The sequence below is a fragment of the Lithobates pipiens genome, unplaced genomic scaffold (genome assembly GCF_037356315.1).
Source record: "Lithobates pipiens isolate NorthernLeopardFrog02 unplaced genomic scaffold, aLitPip1_a1.2 Scaffold_22, whole genome shotgun sequence".
Lineage (NCBI taxonomy): Eukaryota > Metazoa > Chordata > Amphibia > Anura > Ranidae > Lithobates > Lithobates pipiens.
This window is the reverse complement of record NW_027507784.1, coordinates 12,518,330-12,537,629: the sequence shown is the minus strand read 5'-3', so window position 1 is coordinate 12,537,629 and position 19,300 is coordinate 12,518,330. Positions and strand designations below refer to the sequence as shown.

General features: G+C 47.8%; 1 protein-coding gene across 1 annotated transcript in view; it reads left to right on the top strand.

Annotated features, from left to right (window-relative positions):
- Positions 1-19,300, top strand: part of LOC144000390 (microfibril-associated glycoprotein 4-like) — a 56,460-nt gene that overhangs the window by 26,196 nt on the left and 10,964 nt on the right. The window contains exon 3 of the mRNA XM_077494199.1: positions 16,497-16,666. Within this exon, the coding sequence (XP_077350325.1) occupies positions 16,497-16,666 (170 nt within the window). The remainder of the gene's footprint in view (positions 1-16,496; positions 16,667-19,300) is intronic.

Here is a 19,300-nt window from a genome sequence, read left to right as displayed (position 1 = left end):
TAGAGTATCTGAGAGAGGTTGCAGTGTCGTGGCACCAGCAAACAGTGCCTAAGGCCCAATTTTTCAGCCCCTGTTTAACAGGGGCATGTAATTACAATTCTTGATATAATATTTCACAGCAGGGCTCATTCCTGCACTCCAACTAGAGTATCTGGGAGAGGTTGCAGTGTTGTGGCACCAGCAAACAGTGCATAAGGCCCAATTTTTCAGCCCCTGTTAAACAGGGGCATGTAATTACAATTCTTGATATAATATTTCACAGCAGGGCCCGTTCCTGTGCCAACCGAGAGTAGTGTTGTGGCACCAGCACCACCACCACAACCACCAAAGGCCCAATGTTTCTACCACTGTTCAACAATAGCATGTAATTACAATTCTTGAAATAATCGTTCACCGCAGGGCGCTCCAGCGCCCACCAAGAGTCACTTTGAGGGCTTACAATGTTGTGGCAACACCAACACCTTGTTCCGCCATTTCTGCAGAGCATATAGGGCAGGCCCCTACTTTCAAACATCCAACTTACAAACATCTCCTACTTGCTAACGGAAAGAGACAACAGGAAGTGATGAAAAAAAATGGGATTTTTATATACAGCTTACCTGTAAAATCCTTTTCTTGAGAGTACATCACGGGACACAGGAGCTTCATTACATAGTGGGTTATATAGGCACCTCTGGTGATTGGACACTGGTTGACCCTAATTAAGGAGAATTCCTCCCCTATATAACCCCTCCCATCCGGGAGGCACCTCAGTTTTGTAGCAAAGCAATAAGAACCACGTAAAACCCAAGAGGGGCGGGAGCCCTGTGTCCCGTGATGTACTCTCAAGAAAAGGATTTTACAGGTAAGCTGTATATAAAAATCCCATTTTCTTGATCATACATCACGGGACACAGGAGCTTCATTACATAGTGGGATGTCCCAAAGCAATGCTCAGGTTGAGGGGAGGGAGACACAGATCATAAGCATAGACCGCCAGGGACCTGAGGACCTAAACTGCAGCCTGCAGTACACTGCGCCCGAAGGCGATATCCTCTTGCCCTCTGACATCCACCTGATAGAATCTGGTGAATGTGTGGATTGATGACCAAGTCGCAGCCTTACAGATCTGAGCCAGGGAGGCCTGGTGATGCACTGCCCAAGAAGCACTGACAGCCCTAGTAGAGTGCGCTTTCACCTGAAAAGGAGGAATCTTCCCCTTTAAGCTATAGGCCTGAGAAATAACCTGTCTGATCCATCTCGAGAGAGTGGACTTTGACGCTGCCTGACCCCTTCTAGGGCCTTCTGGCAGAATAAATAAGCAGTCAGTTTTTCTTATCTGATCAGTTGCTTGAAGATAAAGACTGATTGCTCTAACCACATCTAAAGTGTGTAAGGATTCTTCCTCTATGGACTGAGGATTTGGAAAAAAGGATGGTAGGATTATATCTTGATTCAGATGAAAACCTGAAACCACCTTAGGTAGAAAGGACCTGTTGGGACGCATAACCACCCGGTCCTTATGGATAATTAGATAGGGCTCTTTACAAGAAAGAGCTGCCAATTCTGATACCCTTCTAGCCGTGGATATGGCTACTAGGAAGACTAGCTTCTTTGTCAAGAGGACTAACGAAGCAAGATGCAAAGGTTCAAATGGTTGGGCTACTAAGGCCGAGAGAACCAAATTCAGATCCCATGGGCATACCGGAGGTCTGACTGGCGGTCTCATCCGCATAGCCCCCTGGATAAAGGCCCGTATCAGGGAATGTGATGCAAGCGGTCTTTGAAAAAAGACCGACAGGGCCGAAATCTGCACCTTGACGTGCTTATGGCCAAATTCAATTCAAGGCCTGATTGGAGAAAGGCCAAGATTCTGCTAATGACATACCTTCTGGGATGCCATCTCCTGGGTTCACACCAGGAAACATATGCCCTCCAGATCTTGTAATAGATACGCCTGGAGGCCGGCTTTCTGGCATTGACCAGAGTGGAAAGGACTGGCCCCGAAAGACCACGGTCTTTTAAAATGTGGGTCTCAGCAGCCAGACCGTCAAATTCAGACTGCGTAAAGCAGGATGGTAAATTGGGCCCTGCGAGAGCAGATCTGGCCGGAGGGGGAGGGTCCATGGCCTGCCCACTGCTAGCTTCATGATTTCTGCGAACCATGGTCGCCTGGGCCAAGCCGGGGCCACTAGAAGGACCGACTTCGCCTCCCTCTTGACCCTTCCCAGGAACCGTGACAGTAGCGGGTTCGGGGGGAAGGCATAGATCAGATTGTACTGATTCCAGGGAACCGTCAGAGCATCTGACCCCTGAGCAAGTGCATCTCTTGTCCTTGACACAAAGTTGTCCAGTTTCCTGTTGAATCTGGACGCAAAAAGATCCACGTCTGGAGTGCCCCATTTGTAACATATGTCTCGAAACACATCGGGGTGCAGAGCCCATTCTCCTGGGCACAACTGCTGGCGGCTGAGATAATCCGCCTGCCAATTCTCCACTCCTGGGATGAAGACTGCAGAGAGGCACGGAACATGCTCTTCTGCCCAGACAAGTATGCGATTCACCTCGTTTTGGGCCACCAGACTTCTGGTACCGCCCTGGTGATTGATATAAGCCACCGCGGTGGCATTGTCGGACTGAATCCGAACCGGGAAGCCTCGCAGTCTGTGAGACCACTCTCTGAGTGCCATGTAAACTGCCCGAATCTCTAGGATATTTATGGGCAACAGACTTTCGGTCGCAGACCATTTTCCCTGCGAGCATGTTCCCTCTAATACGGCTCCCCAGCCTGTCAGGCTGGCATCCGTTGTGACAATCTTCCATGAGAGGGGAAGAAATGTTTTGCCTTTTAGCAAATTTCTGGTTTGTAACCACCAAACCAGACTCTTGCGTGCCCGGGGGGATAAACGCATAGGAAGATCCAGGGATTGGGGCTTCCTGTTCCAAATCGCAAGGATGCATCTTTGCAGGGGCCTTGAGTGGAACCGGGCAAATGGGACGGCCTCGAATGAGGCGACCATCTTTCCCAATAGTCTCATACATAGACGAATAGAGGGAGATCTTCTGCCCAGAACTAGGCGCACCAGATCTCCAATGGCCAAGGCCTTTGGCCCTGGAAGGAACACCCTGCCCTGAGCGGTGTCGATAATGAGACCCAGGTAATCCAACCTGGTGGTCGGTTGCAGAGACGACTTTTCTAGGTTTATAATCCAACCTAGGCGGCCCAGATGTTCTAGCGTACTGGTGACGCTGCGACTTAGGCTCGTTATAGTTCTCTCTACGAGAAGCAAGTCGTCTAGGTAAGCCATGACGGCTATGCCCTGAACTCTTAAAGTTGCTAAGAGAGGGTCTAGAATCTTCGTGAAGACTCGGGGGGCCGTGGCTAGGCCGAATGGCAGGGCCACAAATTGAAAGTGGCGCTGCTCTACCGCGAACCTTAGGAACTTCTGGTGCGCGGGAAATATTGGCACGTGGAGATATGCATCTCTGATATCTATTGATGCCATGAATTCTCCTCCCTGCAGGGAGGAAACCACAGTGCGTATAGACTGCATCCGGAAGGTCTGGATGTGTAGAAACCGGTTCAAGTCTCTCAGATCCAAGATAGGTCTGACACTTCCGTTTGGTTTTGGGACGGTGAAGAGATTCGAATAAAAACCTGAACCCTGATCTTTCGGGCTCACCTCTACTATCACACCTTGGGATAGTAACTGATCTAAGGCCAGGAGTAGCGATTTCCGCTCTATTGGATCCTTGGGGATCCTTGACCTTAGAAAACGAAAGGGTGGAATCTTCTGAAATTCTAGCCTGTAGCCCAGAGATACCGAAGAGATCACCCATTTGTCCTGAATCTCCTCCCGCCAGGCGCCTGCAAACTGCAGGAGCCTTCCCCCCACTCGGCCGAGCGGGGGCGCCCCTTCACAAGGAGGTCTTGGAGGTTTGCTTGGCAGGCTTCCGCCCCCAAGTCTTTTTCTGTCCCTGGGCTCGGCCCTGAGGCTTTCTAGCAGCGGAGGGCTGGGAAGGCCGTCGCCACTGTTTAGAGCTTGACGCTTCGGGAGAAAGAGTACGCCTGAATGAGGGACGCTTACTCTTCTTGACTGGAAGGAGTGTAGATTTACCTCCTGAGATATTTTGGATGAATTTATCTAGTTCCTCTCCAAACAAACGTTCCCCTTTAAATGGGAACCCAGCCAAATGCTTTTTGCATGACATCTCAGCGGCCCAATTTTTTAGCCATAGAGCCCTACGCATGTGTACCAACATAAGGGACAAACGGGATGCTTGTTGGACAGAATCCAAAATCGCATCAATTATGAAACATAAGATGTGAGGCATCTCTGCATATTTCACTACTTCCTCGCTGGGGAGGAGTTCAAACATTTGTTTGACCTGTTCCTTAAGAAACTGACACAATCCTACGGCTGCGACTGTAGGTTGCACCACAGCGCCGGCCATGGAAAAGGAGGCTTTTAACAAGGTTTCCAGCCTTTTGTCAGCTGGATCCTTAAATACCTGCGCATTATCCAAAGGACAAGTTAGGTTTTTATTCACACAAGAGATAGCCGCATCAACAGATGGGGCCCCCCATTTCTTGGTGAAACTTTCCTCCACGGGATAATTCATAGAAAACCTCTTGGGAGGAGTAAACAGTTTATCGGGATGTCCCCAGTCCTCATACATCAAGTCAGCCATTAAAGGATGAATTGGGAAGGAACAGGCAGTCTGTGGGGCTTTCCTGACTCCCAGGGAAGAGACAGAGGATGTAGCGACTTCAGCAGGCGGCATTCTGAACGTGGTACGCACCAATTCAGTGTAATACTGCACCTGCTTTCTGAGTGCCTGGGAGGAGGGGACTAGCTCCTCATCCTCTGACTGATCCGACTGCTCATGATCCCTTTCTAAAGATAGGGATCTCTCCTCATTTTCAGAGCAACTGTCTGAGAGAGGGATTTCAGCAGAGGGAGGGGATCTACCCCTTTTTCTGCTATCTTTTAGGGAAGCAGAAATAAAATTCATTATCCTCCCTTCAAAACTCTCCAATGAAGCCCTAAGGGAGTCCTCAGTGACATAGACCGGGGCTGCGACATTAGGAGAGGCTGCAAAGCCTGAAAGGGGCACTGACTCGTCTTGAGATGCAGGCTCCACTCTTGCAGAGGGGGATGGTAACCTGCATGCACCCTTGGAACCCCTGGACCTAGGCGGTGATTTGCCAGTGCTTTTGTTACCTGCCCCTGAAACCCTCTTACGAGGAGACATAGTACTGAGCTACAAAGCAGAGTTACTAATGTAAAATGCAATCACTTATTTGTGCTTAAAGTCTCACAATAAATCAATATTAGCTTAACTGCACAATATGATGCCGAGTAGGTGTCTTAGGGTTTGCCTGGATCCAATCCCACGGATGCTTACAGCCCACAGCTCCTGTGCCTCACCTTACAGTCCCCTGACGCTCTGGGCTTTTAAAAACGGCCGTTTTGGCGCCTGCATTACAGCATAGAGCACCTGATTGTGCACAGCTGGCAACCACACCCCCCCCCCTTTCCCCAATAGGCCGGGAGCACGCCCGGCGCGCGTGCACGCGCCCGCGCGCGTGCACGAGGACCGCGGGATCCGGGGGGGAGGAGGAGAACCCAAAAGGAGTGACCTGGGACCCCCTGATCTGCGTGGGACCCCTTTTTTACCTTTATTGTGGCAGGGACTGCAAGGAGACGTGAGAGCTGGAGAACCAGGCACTTCACTGAGCGTGTTAGTATTGAAAGGCATGTAAGTATGCATCAGGCTGCTCTTACTCCATCTAGTGGTGGAAACCAGGTAAGACATACAACTACTCACAGTGAAGAAATCCATTCATATATTAAATATATAGGATGACTTCCCCTACCTGTTCCCCGCCGCAGGAATTGCTGTGTTCAGACCAATTCCAGCCTTCACCCATCACGGCGGGTATTGTTAGCCAACCTTCAGGTGTATCTGGGGTTCTTACGAAAAGATCCTCCTACCTGGGCCTTGTAAAAAACTCTGCCAGAAACTTACGGGCGCCCTGAGTCAACAGTACCCCAAGTCTGGTTGTCCCAGAGTCCAGTCTTCCAATGGAGAGGACTTACAGGCAAAACCTCGTGTCTTCGGCAAACGAGGCCCGGGTACCATACCATCTTGGGAGTCAAATATCGGCCCGAGGTATGGATCCGGTTTGTTGTAGCCCTTCGGCCCTCGCCGGGACCCGCATAGAGCTAAGTTTTACGTGACCATCGACCAGACACTGGCGAAAAAACTGAGGTGCCTCCCGGATGGGAGGGGTTATATAGGGGAGGAATTCTCCTTAATTAGGGTCAACCAGTGTCCAATCACCAGAGGTGCCAATATAACCCACTATGTAATGAAGCTCCTGTGTCCCGTGATGTATGATCAAGAAATAGGATTTTATATAAAGCTTACCTGTAAAATCCTTTTCTTGAGAGTACATCACGGGACACAGGAGCTCATTACATAGTGGGTTATATAGACACCTCTGGTGATTGGACACTGGTTAACCCCAATTTAGGAGAATTCCTCCCCTATATAACCCCTCCCATATGGGAGGCACCTCAGTTTTGTAGCAAAGCAATAAGAAACCACGTAAAACCCAAGAGGGGCGGGAGCCCTGTGTCCCGTGATGTACTCTCAAGAAAAGGATTTTACAGGTAAGCTGTATATAAAAATCCAATTTTCTTGATCATACATCACAGGACACAGGAGCTCATTACATAGTGGGATGTCCCAAAGCAATGCTCAGATTGAGGCGAGGGATACACAGATCATAATTATAGACCGCCAGGGACCGGAGGACCTAAACTGCAGCCTGCAGTACATTGCACCCAAAGGCGATATCCTCTTGCCCTCTGATAGAATCTGGTGAATGTGTGGACTGATGACCAAGTTGCAGCCTTACAGATCTGAGCCAGGGAGGCCTGGTGATGCACTGCCCAAGAAGCACTTACAGCCCTAGTAGAGTGCGCTTTCACTTGAAAAGGAGGGATTTTCCCTATAGGCCTGAGAAATAATCTGTCTAATCCACCTTGAGAGAGTGGATTTTGACGCCGTCTGGCCCTTCCTAGGGCCTTCCGGCAAAATAAATAAGCAATCAGTTTTCCTTATCTGAGCAGTTGCTTCAGGATAGATACTGATTGCCCTAACCACATCCAAAGTGTGCAAAGATTCCTCTTCTGCGGACAGTGGGTCCGGAAAAAAGGATGGTAGGATTACATCTTGATTCAAATGGAATCCCGAAACCACCTTATGCAGAAAGGACCTGTTAGGACGCATGACCACCCGGTCCTTATGAATAATTAGATACGGATATTTGCTGGAGAGAGCTGCTAGTTCTGACACTCTTCTATCCGTGGATATGGCTACCAAGAAAACCAATTTTTTAGTCAGAAGAACTAATGAGGCCGGGGAAAATCCGATTGCCTCTCGGGGGATCAGGAAGGAATTTTTTCCCTGCTTTAGCAAATTGGATCATGCTCTGCTGGAGTTTTTTGCCTTCCTCTGGATCAACTGTGGGTATAGAATTGGGTATATGGGCTGGTATGTTTATTATATGTATATGTATGTGTATATATATGTATGTGTATATGTATATATATATATATATATATATATGTATATATTTATATATTTATTTTTTTTTTTTTGGTTGAACTGGATGGACTTGTGTCTTTTTTCAACCTGACTAACTATGTAACTATGTAAGATGCAAAGGTTCAAATGGTTGCCCCTGCAAAGCCGAGAGAACCAAATTCAGATCCCATGGGCATACCGGAGGTTTGACTGGCGGCCTTATCCGCATAGCCCCCTGAATGAAAGCCCGCACCAGGGAATGCGATGCAAGTGGCTTCTGAAAAAACACTGACAAGGCTGAAATCTGCACCTTGATAGTGCTTACGGCCAAATTCATTTCTAGGCCTGACTGGAGAAAGGCCAAGATTCTGCTAATGACATACTTTCTAGGATGCCATTCCCTGAGTTCACATCAGGAAACATATGCCCTCCAGATTTTGTAGTAAATAAGCCTGGAGGCCGGTTTTCTGGCATTGACCAGAGTAGAAAGGACTGGCCCCGAAAGCCCACGGTCTCTCAGAATGTGGTTCTCAGCATCCAAACCGTCAAATTCAGACTATGTAAAGCAGGATGGTAAATTGGAGAGGGAGGATCCACGACCTGCCTACTGCCAACTTCATGATTTCTGCGTACCATGGTCGCCTAGGCCAAGCCGGGGCTACCAAAAGAACCGATTTTGTCTCCCTCTTGACTCTTCCCAGGAACCGCGACAGAAGCGGGCATGGGGGGAAGGCATAAATCAGATTCTACTGATCCCAGGAACTGTCAGAGCATCTGACCCCTGAGCAAGTGCATCTCTTGTTCTTGACACAAATTTGTCCAGTTTTCTGTTGAACCTGGACGCAAACAGATCTACGTCTGGAGTACCCCACCTGCGGCATATGTTCCAAAACACGTCGGGGTGCAGAGCCCATTCTCCTAGGCACAGCTGCTGGCAGCTCAGAAAATCCGCCTGCCAATTTTCCACTCCTGGAATGAAGACTGCAGAAAGGCATGGAACATGCTTTTCTGCCCAGACAAGTATGCGATTCACCTCTTTTTTGCGCAACCAGACTCCTGGTACCGCCCTGGTGATTGATATAGGCCACTGCTGTGGCATTGTCGGACTGAACCCGAACAGGGAGACCCCGTAGTCTGTAAGATCACTTTATGAGAGCCATATAAACTGCCCGGATCTCCAAGACATTTATGGGCAATAGCTTCTCGATCGCAGACCATTTCCCCTGCGAGCACGTCTCCTCCAACACTGCTTCCCAGCCTGTCAGGCTGGCATCTGTCGTGATAATCTTCCATGGAAGAGGAAGAAAAGTTTTGCCTTTCAGCAAATTCTCGGTTTGTAACCACCAGACGAGACTCTTGCGTGTCCCTGGAGATAGACACATAGGAAGATCCAAGGCCTGGGGCTTCCTGTTCCAAGCCGCAAGGATGCATCTTTGCAGAGGCCTTGAGTGGAACTGGGCGAATGGAACGGCCTCGAAGGAGGCAACCATTTTCCCTAACAGTCTCATGCACAACCGAATGGGGGAAGATCTCCTGCCCAGAATTAGGCGCACCAGATCCCCAATGGCCAAGGCTTTTGGCCTTGGAAGAAACACCTTGCCCTGAGCGGTGTCGATAAGCATACCCAGGTATTCCAACCTGGTAGCAGGCTGTAGGGACGACTTTTCTAGGTTTATAATCCAACCTAGGCGTTCCAGGTGTTCTAGCGTTCTGGTAACACTGTGGTTCAGGAACGCTACTGTTTTCTCCATGAGAAGCAAATCGTCTAGATAAGCCATGATTGCTATACCCTGAGCTCTTAGGTTTGCCAAGAGAGGGTCCAAAATCTTTGTGAAGACTCAAGGGGCCGTAGCGAGCCCGAACGGCAAGGCCACAAATTGAAAATGGCGCCGCTCTACCGCGAACCTTAGATACTTTTGGTGTGCGGGAAATATTGGCACATGGAGATATGCATCCTTGATATCTATTGATGCCATAAACTCTCCCCCTTGCAGGGAGGAGACCACAGTGCGAATTGACTGCATTTGGAAGGACCGGATGCGTAAAAACCGGTTCAGATCTTTCAGATCCAGGATAGGCCTGACACTTCCATTTGGCTTCGGAATGGTGAAGAGATTTGAGTAAAACCCTGAACCCTGTTCTTTTGGGTCCACTTCTACTATCACCCCCTGGGATAGTAAATGATCTAAGGCCAGAAATAGCGGTTTTTGCTTTACTGGGTCCCTGGGGATCCTTGACCTTAGAAAACGAGAAGGTGGACTCTCCTGAAACTCTAGCTTGTAGCCCAGAGATACCGAAGAGATCACCCACTTGTCCCGGATCTCTTCCCGCCAGGCTTCCGCAAACTGCAGGAGCCTTCCCCCCACTCGGACGAGCGGGGGCGCCCCTTCACAAGGAAGCTTTTGGATTCTGCTTGGCAGGCTTTTGCCCCCAAGATTTCTTCTACCCCTGGGCCCGGCCTTGAGCCTTTCCTGTAGAGGAGGGTTGAGAAGGCCGTTGCCACTGCTTAGAGCTTGATGCTCCGGGAGAGAGAGAACGCCTAAATGATGGACGTTTGCTCCTTTTGACTGGAAGGAGAGTAGATTTACCCCCAGAAATTTTTTGGGCAAATTTGTCTAATTCTTCTCCAAACAAATGTTCCCCTTTAAACGGGAACCCAATCAAATGCTTCTTGCATGACAGATCAGCTGCCCAATTCTTTAGCCATAGGGCCCTTCGCATGTGTACCAATAGGAGAGACAAACGAGATGCTTGTTGGACAGAATCCAAAATCACATCAATCATGAAACACAGAATTTGAGGTATTTCTGCATAATTCTCCACTTCCTCTGGGAAGGAGGCCAAGCATCTGCTTAACCTGTTCCTTGAGGAACTGACACAACCCCACGGCTGCGACTGTAGGTTGCACTACAGCGCCAGTCATGGAAAAGGAGGCATTTAATAAGGTTTCCAGCTTCTTATCAGTTGGATCTTTAAATACCTGAGCATTATCCAAGGGACAAGTCAGGTTTTTATTCACGCAAGAAACAGCCGCATCGACAGATGGGACCCCCCACTTCTTGGTGAAACTTTCCTCCAGAGGATAATGCATAGAAAACCTTTTAGGAGGAGCAAACAGTTTATTGGGATGTCCCCAATCCTCATACAACAATTTATCCATTAAGGGATGAATTGGAAAGGAAAAAGCAGTCTGTGGGACTTTCCTGACCCCCAGGGAAGAAACAGAGGATGTAGCGACTTCAGCAGCAGGCATTCTCAATGTGGTACGCACCAATTCAGTATAATAATGCACCTGCTTTCTGAGCGCCTGGGAGGAGGGGACTCTCTCCTCTTCCTCTGATTCCTCCGACTGCTCAAGATCCCTGTCCCAAGATAGGGATCTCTCCTCATTGTCAGAAGAGTCATCTGAAAGAGGAATCTCAGCAGAGGGAGGGGATCTACCCCTTTTCCTGCTATCTTTCAGGGAAGCAGAAATAAAATTCATTATTCTCCCTTCAAAACCCTCCAATGTAGCCCTAAGGAAGTCTTCAGTGACATAAACCGGGGCTGGGACATTAGGAGAGGCTGCAAAACCTAACAGGGGCACTGACTCATCCTGTGAGGCTGGCTCCAGTCTTGCAGGGGGGGATGGTAACTTACAGGCATTTTTAGAACCCCTGGACCTAGGCAGTGATTTACCAGTGCCTTTGTTACCTCCCCCTGAGACCCTCTTACGAGGAGACATAGTCCTAAGCTACAAAGCAGAGGTACTAGTACAAAGTGCAATCACTGTTGTGCATAAAGTCTCACAATATATATATGCTTAAACTGCACAACCTGATGCTGAGTAGGTGTCTAAGGTTTGCCGGGATCCAATCCCCTGGGATGCTTACTGCCCACATCTCCTGTGTCTCACACTTACAGCCCCCTGATGCTCTGGGCTTTTAAAATTGCCGCCTGCGCAGTACAGCGCCGTGCACACTGACGTGCACGGCTCACAACCACACTCCCCCCTCCTCCATTAGCCCGGGACCGCGGAATCCAGGTGGGGAAAGGGAATCTCCACTGGAGCTGCGTGGGACCCCTGTATTACCTGTATTGTGGCAGGGATTGCAGTGGAGACGTGAGACAGCTGGAGAACCAGGCTTCACTGAGCGTGTGTACTGAAAGGCATGTAAGTATGCATCAGGCTGCTCTTACTCCCTCTAGTGGTGGAAACCAGGTAAGACATACTACTACTCAAATGAAGAAATCCATAATATATATAGGATTAACTTCCCTTACCTGTCCTCGCCACAGGAATTGCTGAAAACAGACAGATTCCAGCCTTCACCCATCACAGCGGGCAGAGTTGTGCCAACCTTCAGTTTTTTTTTGGGGTTCTTTCTCAGAAGAACCTCCAACCTGGACCTTGTAAAAGACTCTGCCAGAAACTTTCGTGCCACTATGTAAATAGTACACCAAGTCTGGTTTTCCCAGAGCCCAGTCTTCCAATAGGAGAGGACTTACAGGCAAAACCTTGTTTCTTCAGATGACGAGGCCCGGGTACCATACCATCTTGGGAGTCAAAATATCGGCCCGAGATATGGATCCGGTTTGTTGTAGCCCTTAGACCCCCGCAGGGACCTGCACAGAGCTTTCTTCATAGCACATGTTTTTTATGTGACCAACCACCATAGACACTGGCGAAAAAACTGAGGTGCCTCCCATATGGGAGGGGTTATATAGGGGAGGAATTCTCCTTAATTGGGGTTAACCAGTGTCCAATCACCAGAGGTGCCTATATAACCCACTATGTAATGAGCTCCTGTGTCCCGTGATGTATGATCAAGAAAGACGTACGGCAAAAAAAATTATATAGGGGTGATAACCTTTCCCTATGTTTAGTTCAAAATTACAAACAGATTCTACTTAGCACAACAAACCTACACAGTCCCTTTCTTGTTTGCATCACCTGTATACTGCTGTTCTGAGTATATAGGGCCTGGGGGGCCCACGTCTTTCCTTTTTTTAATATGGGTACGGGGTTCCCCTTAACCACTTTCCGACTGCCGCACGACGATGTACGTCGACAGCATGGCACGGGCAGGCATATGGGCGTACCTGTACGTCCCTGCCTTCCCGCGGGTCGGGGGCCCGATCGGGCCCCCGCCCGGTGCCTGCGGCGGTCGGTATTCGTTCGGGAGCGATCCGGGATGAGGGGGCGGCCATTCATTCATGACCACCCCCTCGCGATCGCTCCCGACGAATAGAAATGTTCGGTGACATCACTTCCTCTCCTGTAATGTAAACACATGAGAGGAAGTGATGTAATCTCTCCTCGTGTCGGTCTTTTTCGTTCCGGCACGGAGGAGAGAGGATCGGTGAGTTGCACCCAACACTACACTTACAGTAGAACACGCCAGGGGGTTTTGTGCCATCTTGGCATTTTATGGCCTTCAAAACTGTAATAGGTAGTGAGGCGTGAAATCAAAAATTTACGCCCTTAGAAAGCCTGAAGGCGGTTCTTGGCTTTCGGGGCCCCGTACGCAGCTAGGCTCCCAAAAAATCCCACACATGTGGTATCCCCGTACTCAGGAGAAGCAGCAGAATTTATTTTGGGGTGTCATTTCACATATGCCCATGGCATGCGTGAGCAATATATCATTTAGTGACAACTTTGTGAAAAAAAAAAAAAGTTTGTAATTTTCCCGCAACTTGTGGCAAAATATAAAATATTCCATGGACTCAACATGCCTCTCAGCAAATAGCTTGGGGTGTCTACTTTCTAAAATGGGGTCATTTGGGGGGGTTTTGTGCCATCTTGGCATTTTATGGCCTTCAAAACTGTAATAGGCAGTGAGGCGTGAAATGAAAAATTTATGCCCTTAGAAAGCCTGAAGGTGGTGCTTGGTTTTCGGGGCCCCGTACGCGGCTAGGCTCCCAAAAAATCCCACACATGTGGTATCCCCGTACTCAGGAGAAGCAGCAGAATTTATTTTGGGGTGTAATTTCACATATGCCCATAGCATGTGTGAGCAATATATCATTTAGTGACAACTTTGTGAAAAATTTATAAAGTTTGTAATTTTCCCGCAACTTGTGGCAAAATATAAAATATTCCATGGACTCAACATGCCTCTCAGCAAATAGCTTGGGGTGTCTACTTTCTAAAATGGGGTCATTTGTGGGGGTTTTGTGCCATCTTGGCATTTTATGGCCTTCAAAACTGTGATAGGTAGTGAGGAGTAAAATGACATATGTATGCCCTTAGAAATCCTGAAGGCGGTGCTTGGCTTTCGGGGCCCCGTACGCGGCTAGGCTTCCAAAAAGTCAACCACATGTGGTATCCCCGTACTCAGGAGAAGCAGCAGAATGTATTTTGGGGTACAATTCCACATATAACCATGGCATGTGTGAGCAATATATCATTTAGTGACAACTTTGTGTAAAAAAAAAAATATATTTTTTTTTTGTCATTATTCAATCGCTTGCGGCAAAAAAATAAAATATTCAATGGGCTCAACATGCCTTTTATCAATTTCCTTAGGGTGTCTACTTTCCAAAATTGGGTCATTTGGGGGGGTTTTGTACTGCCCTGCCATTTTAGCACCTCAAGAAATGAGATAGGCAGTCATAAACTAAAAGCTGCGTAAATTCCAGAAAATGTGCCTTAGTTGTAGATGTGACAACTTTTGCGCAAACCAATAAATATACAGTTATTGACTTTTTTTTTTCCCAAAGACATGTGGCTGAATACATTTTGGCCTAAATGTATGACTAAAATTGAGTTTATTGGATTTTTCTAATAACAAAAAGTAGAAAATATCATTTTTTTTCAAAATTTGCGGTCTTTTTACGTTTATATCGCAAAAAATAAAAATCGCAGATTCAGTCAAATACCTTTAAAAGAAAGCTCTATTTGTGGGAAGAAAAGGACGCAAATTTTGTTTGGGTACAACATTGCATGACCGCGCAATTACCAGTTAAAGCAGCACAGTGCCAAAGTGTAAAAAGACCTCTGGTCATTTACCAGCAAAATGGTCCGGTCTGAAAGTGGTTAATATCCATACAAGACCCAAAGGGTAATGGGCAGGGGGGGCTACCCATGCCATTTTCTCAATGATTTTCATCCATATTGCCGGAACCAGATATTACATTAAAACCGCAAGCAGTTTTAAATGACTTTTTTTCCATTAAATGTCATTTTGTGCAGGGACTGATCTAAACACGGGAAACACGTGACACTTCACAGGCATACTACAGACACCCCCCAGGCACGATATTTAAAGGAATATTTCACTTTTTTTCACTTTAATCGTCATTAAAATCAGTGCTCCTGAAAAACCGGCCATTTTTAAAATCATTTTAGGCATTGACCCATGTCCCCTGGGGCAGGAGCCTGGTCCCCAAACCCTTTTTAGGACAGTATCTTGCAGATTAGCCATTAAAATTAGCACTTTTTATTTTGAACGTTCGAGTCCCATAGACTTCAATGGGGTTCTAAAGTTCGCAACGAATTTTCGGTCCGTTCGAAAGTTCTGGTGCGAACCGAACCGGGGGGTGTTCGACCCATCCCTAGTTACAGCATATTACCAGCCAGCAGTTACACCAGCACTAGCTTGTCCATAACAGCTCAGCATTTTTTTGATCGCATCAACAATCCTTTGGACCTGTCCTTTTCCTTTTATACTTCAATTTCCTGGGCACCCTCAGCTAGCCCACTGTTTGGTCTCGACAGGCCCACCTTGCCCTCTGTTGTGCTTATCAAGAGACAGCTTTGTATCGCTACCCTGTTGTTTTTAATGTACTCATTTGCAGCTATGTACCTCATCATACACAGTGTGAACATCCCCCTTTTCTCTACATAAGAGTATCCCTGAAGAAGCCATATAAAATCACACTATTCGAAACACGTCAGCTGTCTCTGTAGTTCCTTTACTATATCAAAGTTATGTTCTCACATCTATGCTGTGACCATTGTACACTGTTCCTAGACACAATGTTTTTTTGTTTTTTTTTACCATGTTTTATAAATGTTTGATGTTATAATAAAGTTTTGTGTTTTTTTTCTATATTGTTTTGGAGCATATTTGTCTATTCTGTTACCCATAGGTGTGTGCACAGGTTGTGCCAGGTGTGCCTGTGCACACCCCAGTCACGCTGCACAGAGTCCCCCTGCTTCTGGGCTGCAGAGGAAGGGACTGGGAAACCTGTGTACTGAGTCTCTTTCTCTGTCCCAAAAGTGAAACATCAAGGATCTGTTTAGGCCTCTGATGTTTCACCAAAGTCCCCCATGTGGCCCAACTGCCCTACTGACACCATTCACTGCTATATATATATATATATTCCTGCCACTTACACCAACAATTGGTCATAATTACTTCTACTGACACCAACAATGGGGCATAATTACTTCTACTGACACCAACAATGGGGCATAATTCCTGCCACTGACACCAACAATGGGGCATAATTCCATCCACTGACACCAACAATGGAGCATAATTCCTTCCAGTGACACTAAAAATGGGGCACTATTCCTCCCAATGACGCCAGCTATTTCTCCCACTAATACCAAAGTTCGGGCATTATCTACTCTAACTGGGCACAGTCTGACCCCTCTAAAGTCTGAAGGACAGTAAACTGGCCCTTTTTTTGTAGAAAGTTTGGAGACCCCTGGTTTAGATAAAAGAAAATGTCTGAACTGCAAATAGGAGTAGAATTTTACTCAACGGCAACCCGCCACACAACCTAAACTTGTCAGTGACTGGATGAATAAAGTGTCTAATCTTGGAAAAGTTTGGCTTGGGCCCAAGGCAACATTTGTAGTGAGGACAGACCATCCGTAATCTTTGGGTGAACATGAATCTCATCCCCAATATGATGTAATAGTTTCAAATTGTACACCTTAGGGAGAGAGAACTCTTACCCTATAATTCTATAATTTGTCTTTCCAGTTAATAGTTGTCAAGATTATACCTTTAAAACCTGCTTCCCTCTTGACTGCAAGGATCTACATGACAGTGAGTTTACCTCAGATGGCGTATACTTGATATTCCCCAATGGACGGTATTCAGCTCCAGTCCCAGTGTACTGCGACATGACCACTCCAAACGGACCATGGACAGTAAGTGATGGGAGTACATACACAGTGATGTAGAGCTACACAACATTGTCAAAAGTATTGTGACACCTGCCTTTACACGCACGTGAACTTTAATGACATCCCAGTCTTAGTCCGTAGGGTTCAATATTGGGTTGGCTCCACCCTTTGCAGCTATAACAGCTTCAGCTCTTCTGGGAAGGCCGTCCACAAGGTTTAGGAGTGTGTCTATGGGAATGTTTGACCATTCTGCCAGAAGAGCATTTGTGAGGTCAGGCACTGATGTTGGTCAAGAAGGCCTGGCTCTCAGTCTCTGCTCTAATTCATCCCAAAGGTGTTCTATTGCGTTGAGGTCAGGACCTTGCTTTGTGCACTGGTCCAAATCATTTGGTGGTGGGGGGATTATGGTGGGGGGTTGTTTTTCAGGGGTTGGGCTTTAAGTTGGGCTTTAAGTCTTTAATTCCAGTGAAGGCAACTCTTAAGGCGTCAGCGTACCAAGACATTTTGGACAATTTCATGCTCCGAACTTTGTGGAAACAGTTTGGGGATGGCCCCTTCCTTCGTTCCAACATAACTGTGCACCAGTGTACAAAGCAAGGTCCATAAAGACATGGATAAGAGAGTTTGGGGTGGAGGAACTTGACTGGTCTGCATAGAGTCCTGACCTCAACCCGATAGAACACCTTTGGGATGTTGGAGACTGGCTGGCAGTGGCACATCTACAGTGCTGGATTAGCCATCCCCCACTAGTGATGGATGAACTTCCGACAGAACTATTCACGAACACAAGGTTCGCAGGAGACCCCATTCACTTTAATGGCAGGCGAACCTTAAAAACCTCCAGGTCATATTTTCAGCCACAAAATACTTACTAGCTGTGCATACATAGTCCCACAACATGGACATTGACATACCAGAAGTATTAAGTGAATCTGGGATCGACAACGACAAGCATTCTTTTTTTATCTGTGAAATTTTGTCAATTCAGGAGCGCATGAAGGCCATGGAGGAGAGGCAAGCTCAGGCCAGGCTATGAAGGGGGTGCAGGAGATGATCAGTGCCACAGTCAGGGCAGCGCAGTCCTGTGCCAGTGTCCCAGTGTGCCAACCTGTGCTTAAACCCCTGATGCCTCCCTCTGCCCGGCCCTTACCCCCACCTATGCAGGGCTCCACTGTGGTGGTCCGGAGGTGCCGGTCCAGTGCTGATCCTCAGCCATGGTGCTGGCACTGCCTGCTGATTGGCTTCTATCTCCCTCACTGTCTGAAACCAGCACCGCAATAGAGACTGAGCACTGACACCAGCACCGTGACAGAGACTGAGCACTGACACCAGCACCGTGACAGAGACTGAGCACTGACACCAGCACCGAGATAGAGAGCACTGACACCAGCATCGCGATAGGGACTGAGCACTGACACCAGCACCGAGATAGAGAATACTGACACCAGCACCATGATAGAGAGAACTGACACCAGCACCGTGATAGAGAGCACTGACACCACACCAGCACCGTGATAGAGAGCACTGACAGCAGCACCGAGATAGAGACCTCTGATACCACACCAGCACCGTGATAGAGAGCACTGACACCAGCACCGAGATAGAGAGCACTGACACCAGCACTGAGATAGAGAGCACTGACACCACACCAGCACCGTGATAGAGATCACTGACACCAGTACCGTGATAGAGAGCACTGACACCAGCACTGATACCAGCAACTCGCTGCTGGACCCAAAAATATGACACCGCTCAACCTCTTCAAACAGGAGGGTATGGGCATATAGTACGGTGTGCTTTTTTTGTACAAGTGAGCCAAAGGTAGAAAAAAGGTCAGTGTGCTCGATTATATAAATCATTTATAGAGTTATGCATATACATGGTCTACTGATCACATGTGTTGAATTGAATTGAATTCCATGCCTCATTCATTTTTAGAAATGTAAGGTAGTTAACACTGTCGTGAGCTAGGCGAGTACGCTTATCGGTCACGATCCCCCCTGTTGCGCTGAACGTCCTTTCGGATAGGACACTGGATGAGGGGCAAGCCAACAGTTCCATTACAAATTGGACAAGCTCTGGCCAGAGGTCAAGCCTGGCCACCCAGTAGTCCAGGGGTTCATCACTTCTCAGAGCGTCCACATCGGCCGTTAACCCGATGTAGTCTGACAGCTGTCGGTCTAGGCGTTCCCTGATGCTGGATCCGGGTGACACCTGTCGATGGATTGGCTGAAAGCATGACCTCATATCAGAAGTGACCAACACATCTTCAAACCGCCCTCTTCTTGCAGGCGCTGTTGGATTGGTACCCGCAACTCTTTCTCTGGGAGTGGGAATTCCTCCGCCAGCGCACGCAAAAGCAGAATGCAGCATTTCTCTAAGCAAGGCCTGGAAGTGCTGCATTCTGACAGCCCTCTGTGATGGTGGTAACATTTCCGCCATTTTGTGTTTGTACCGGGGGTCTAAGTACGTTGCCACCCAGTACTAGTCCTTGACCTTTATGCTTTTTATACGGGGGTCCCTGTTAAAACACTGGAGCATGAAGGCCCCCATTTGCACTAAACTGGAAGCAGTGTGGTGGCCTGGCTCCCGCTCATCATCCAGGATAATGTCATCCTCCTCGTTCTCCTCTCCCCATCCACAGACAACAACAGGGAT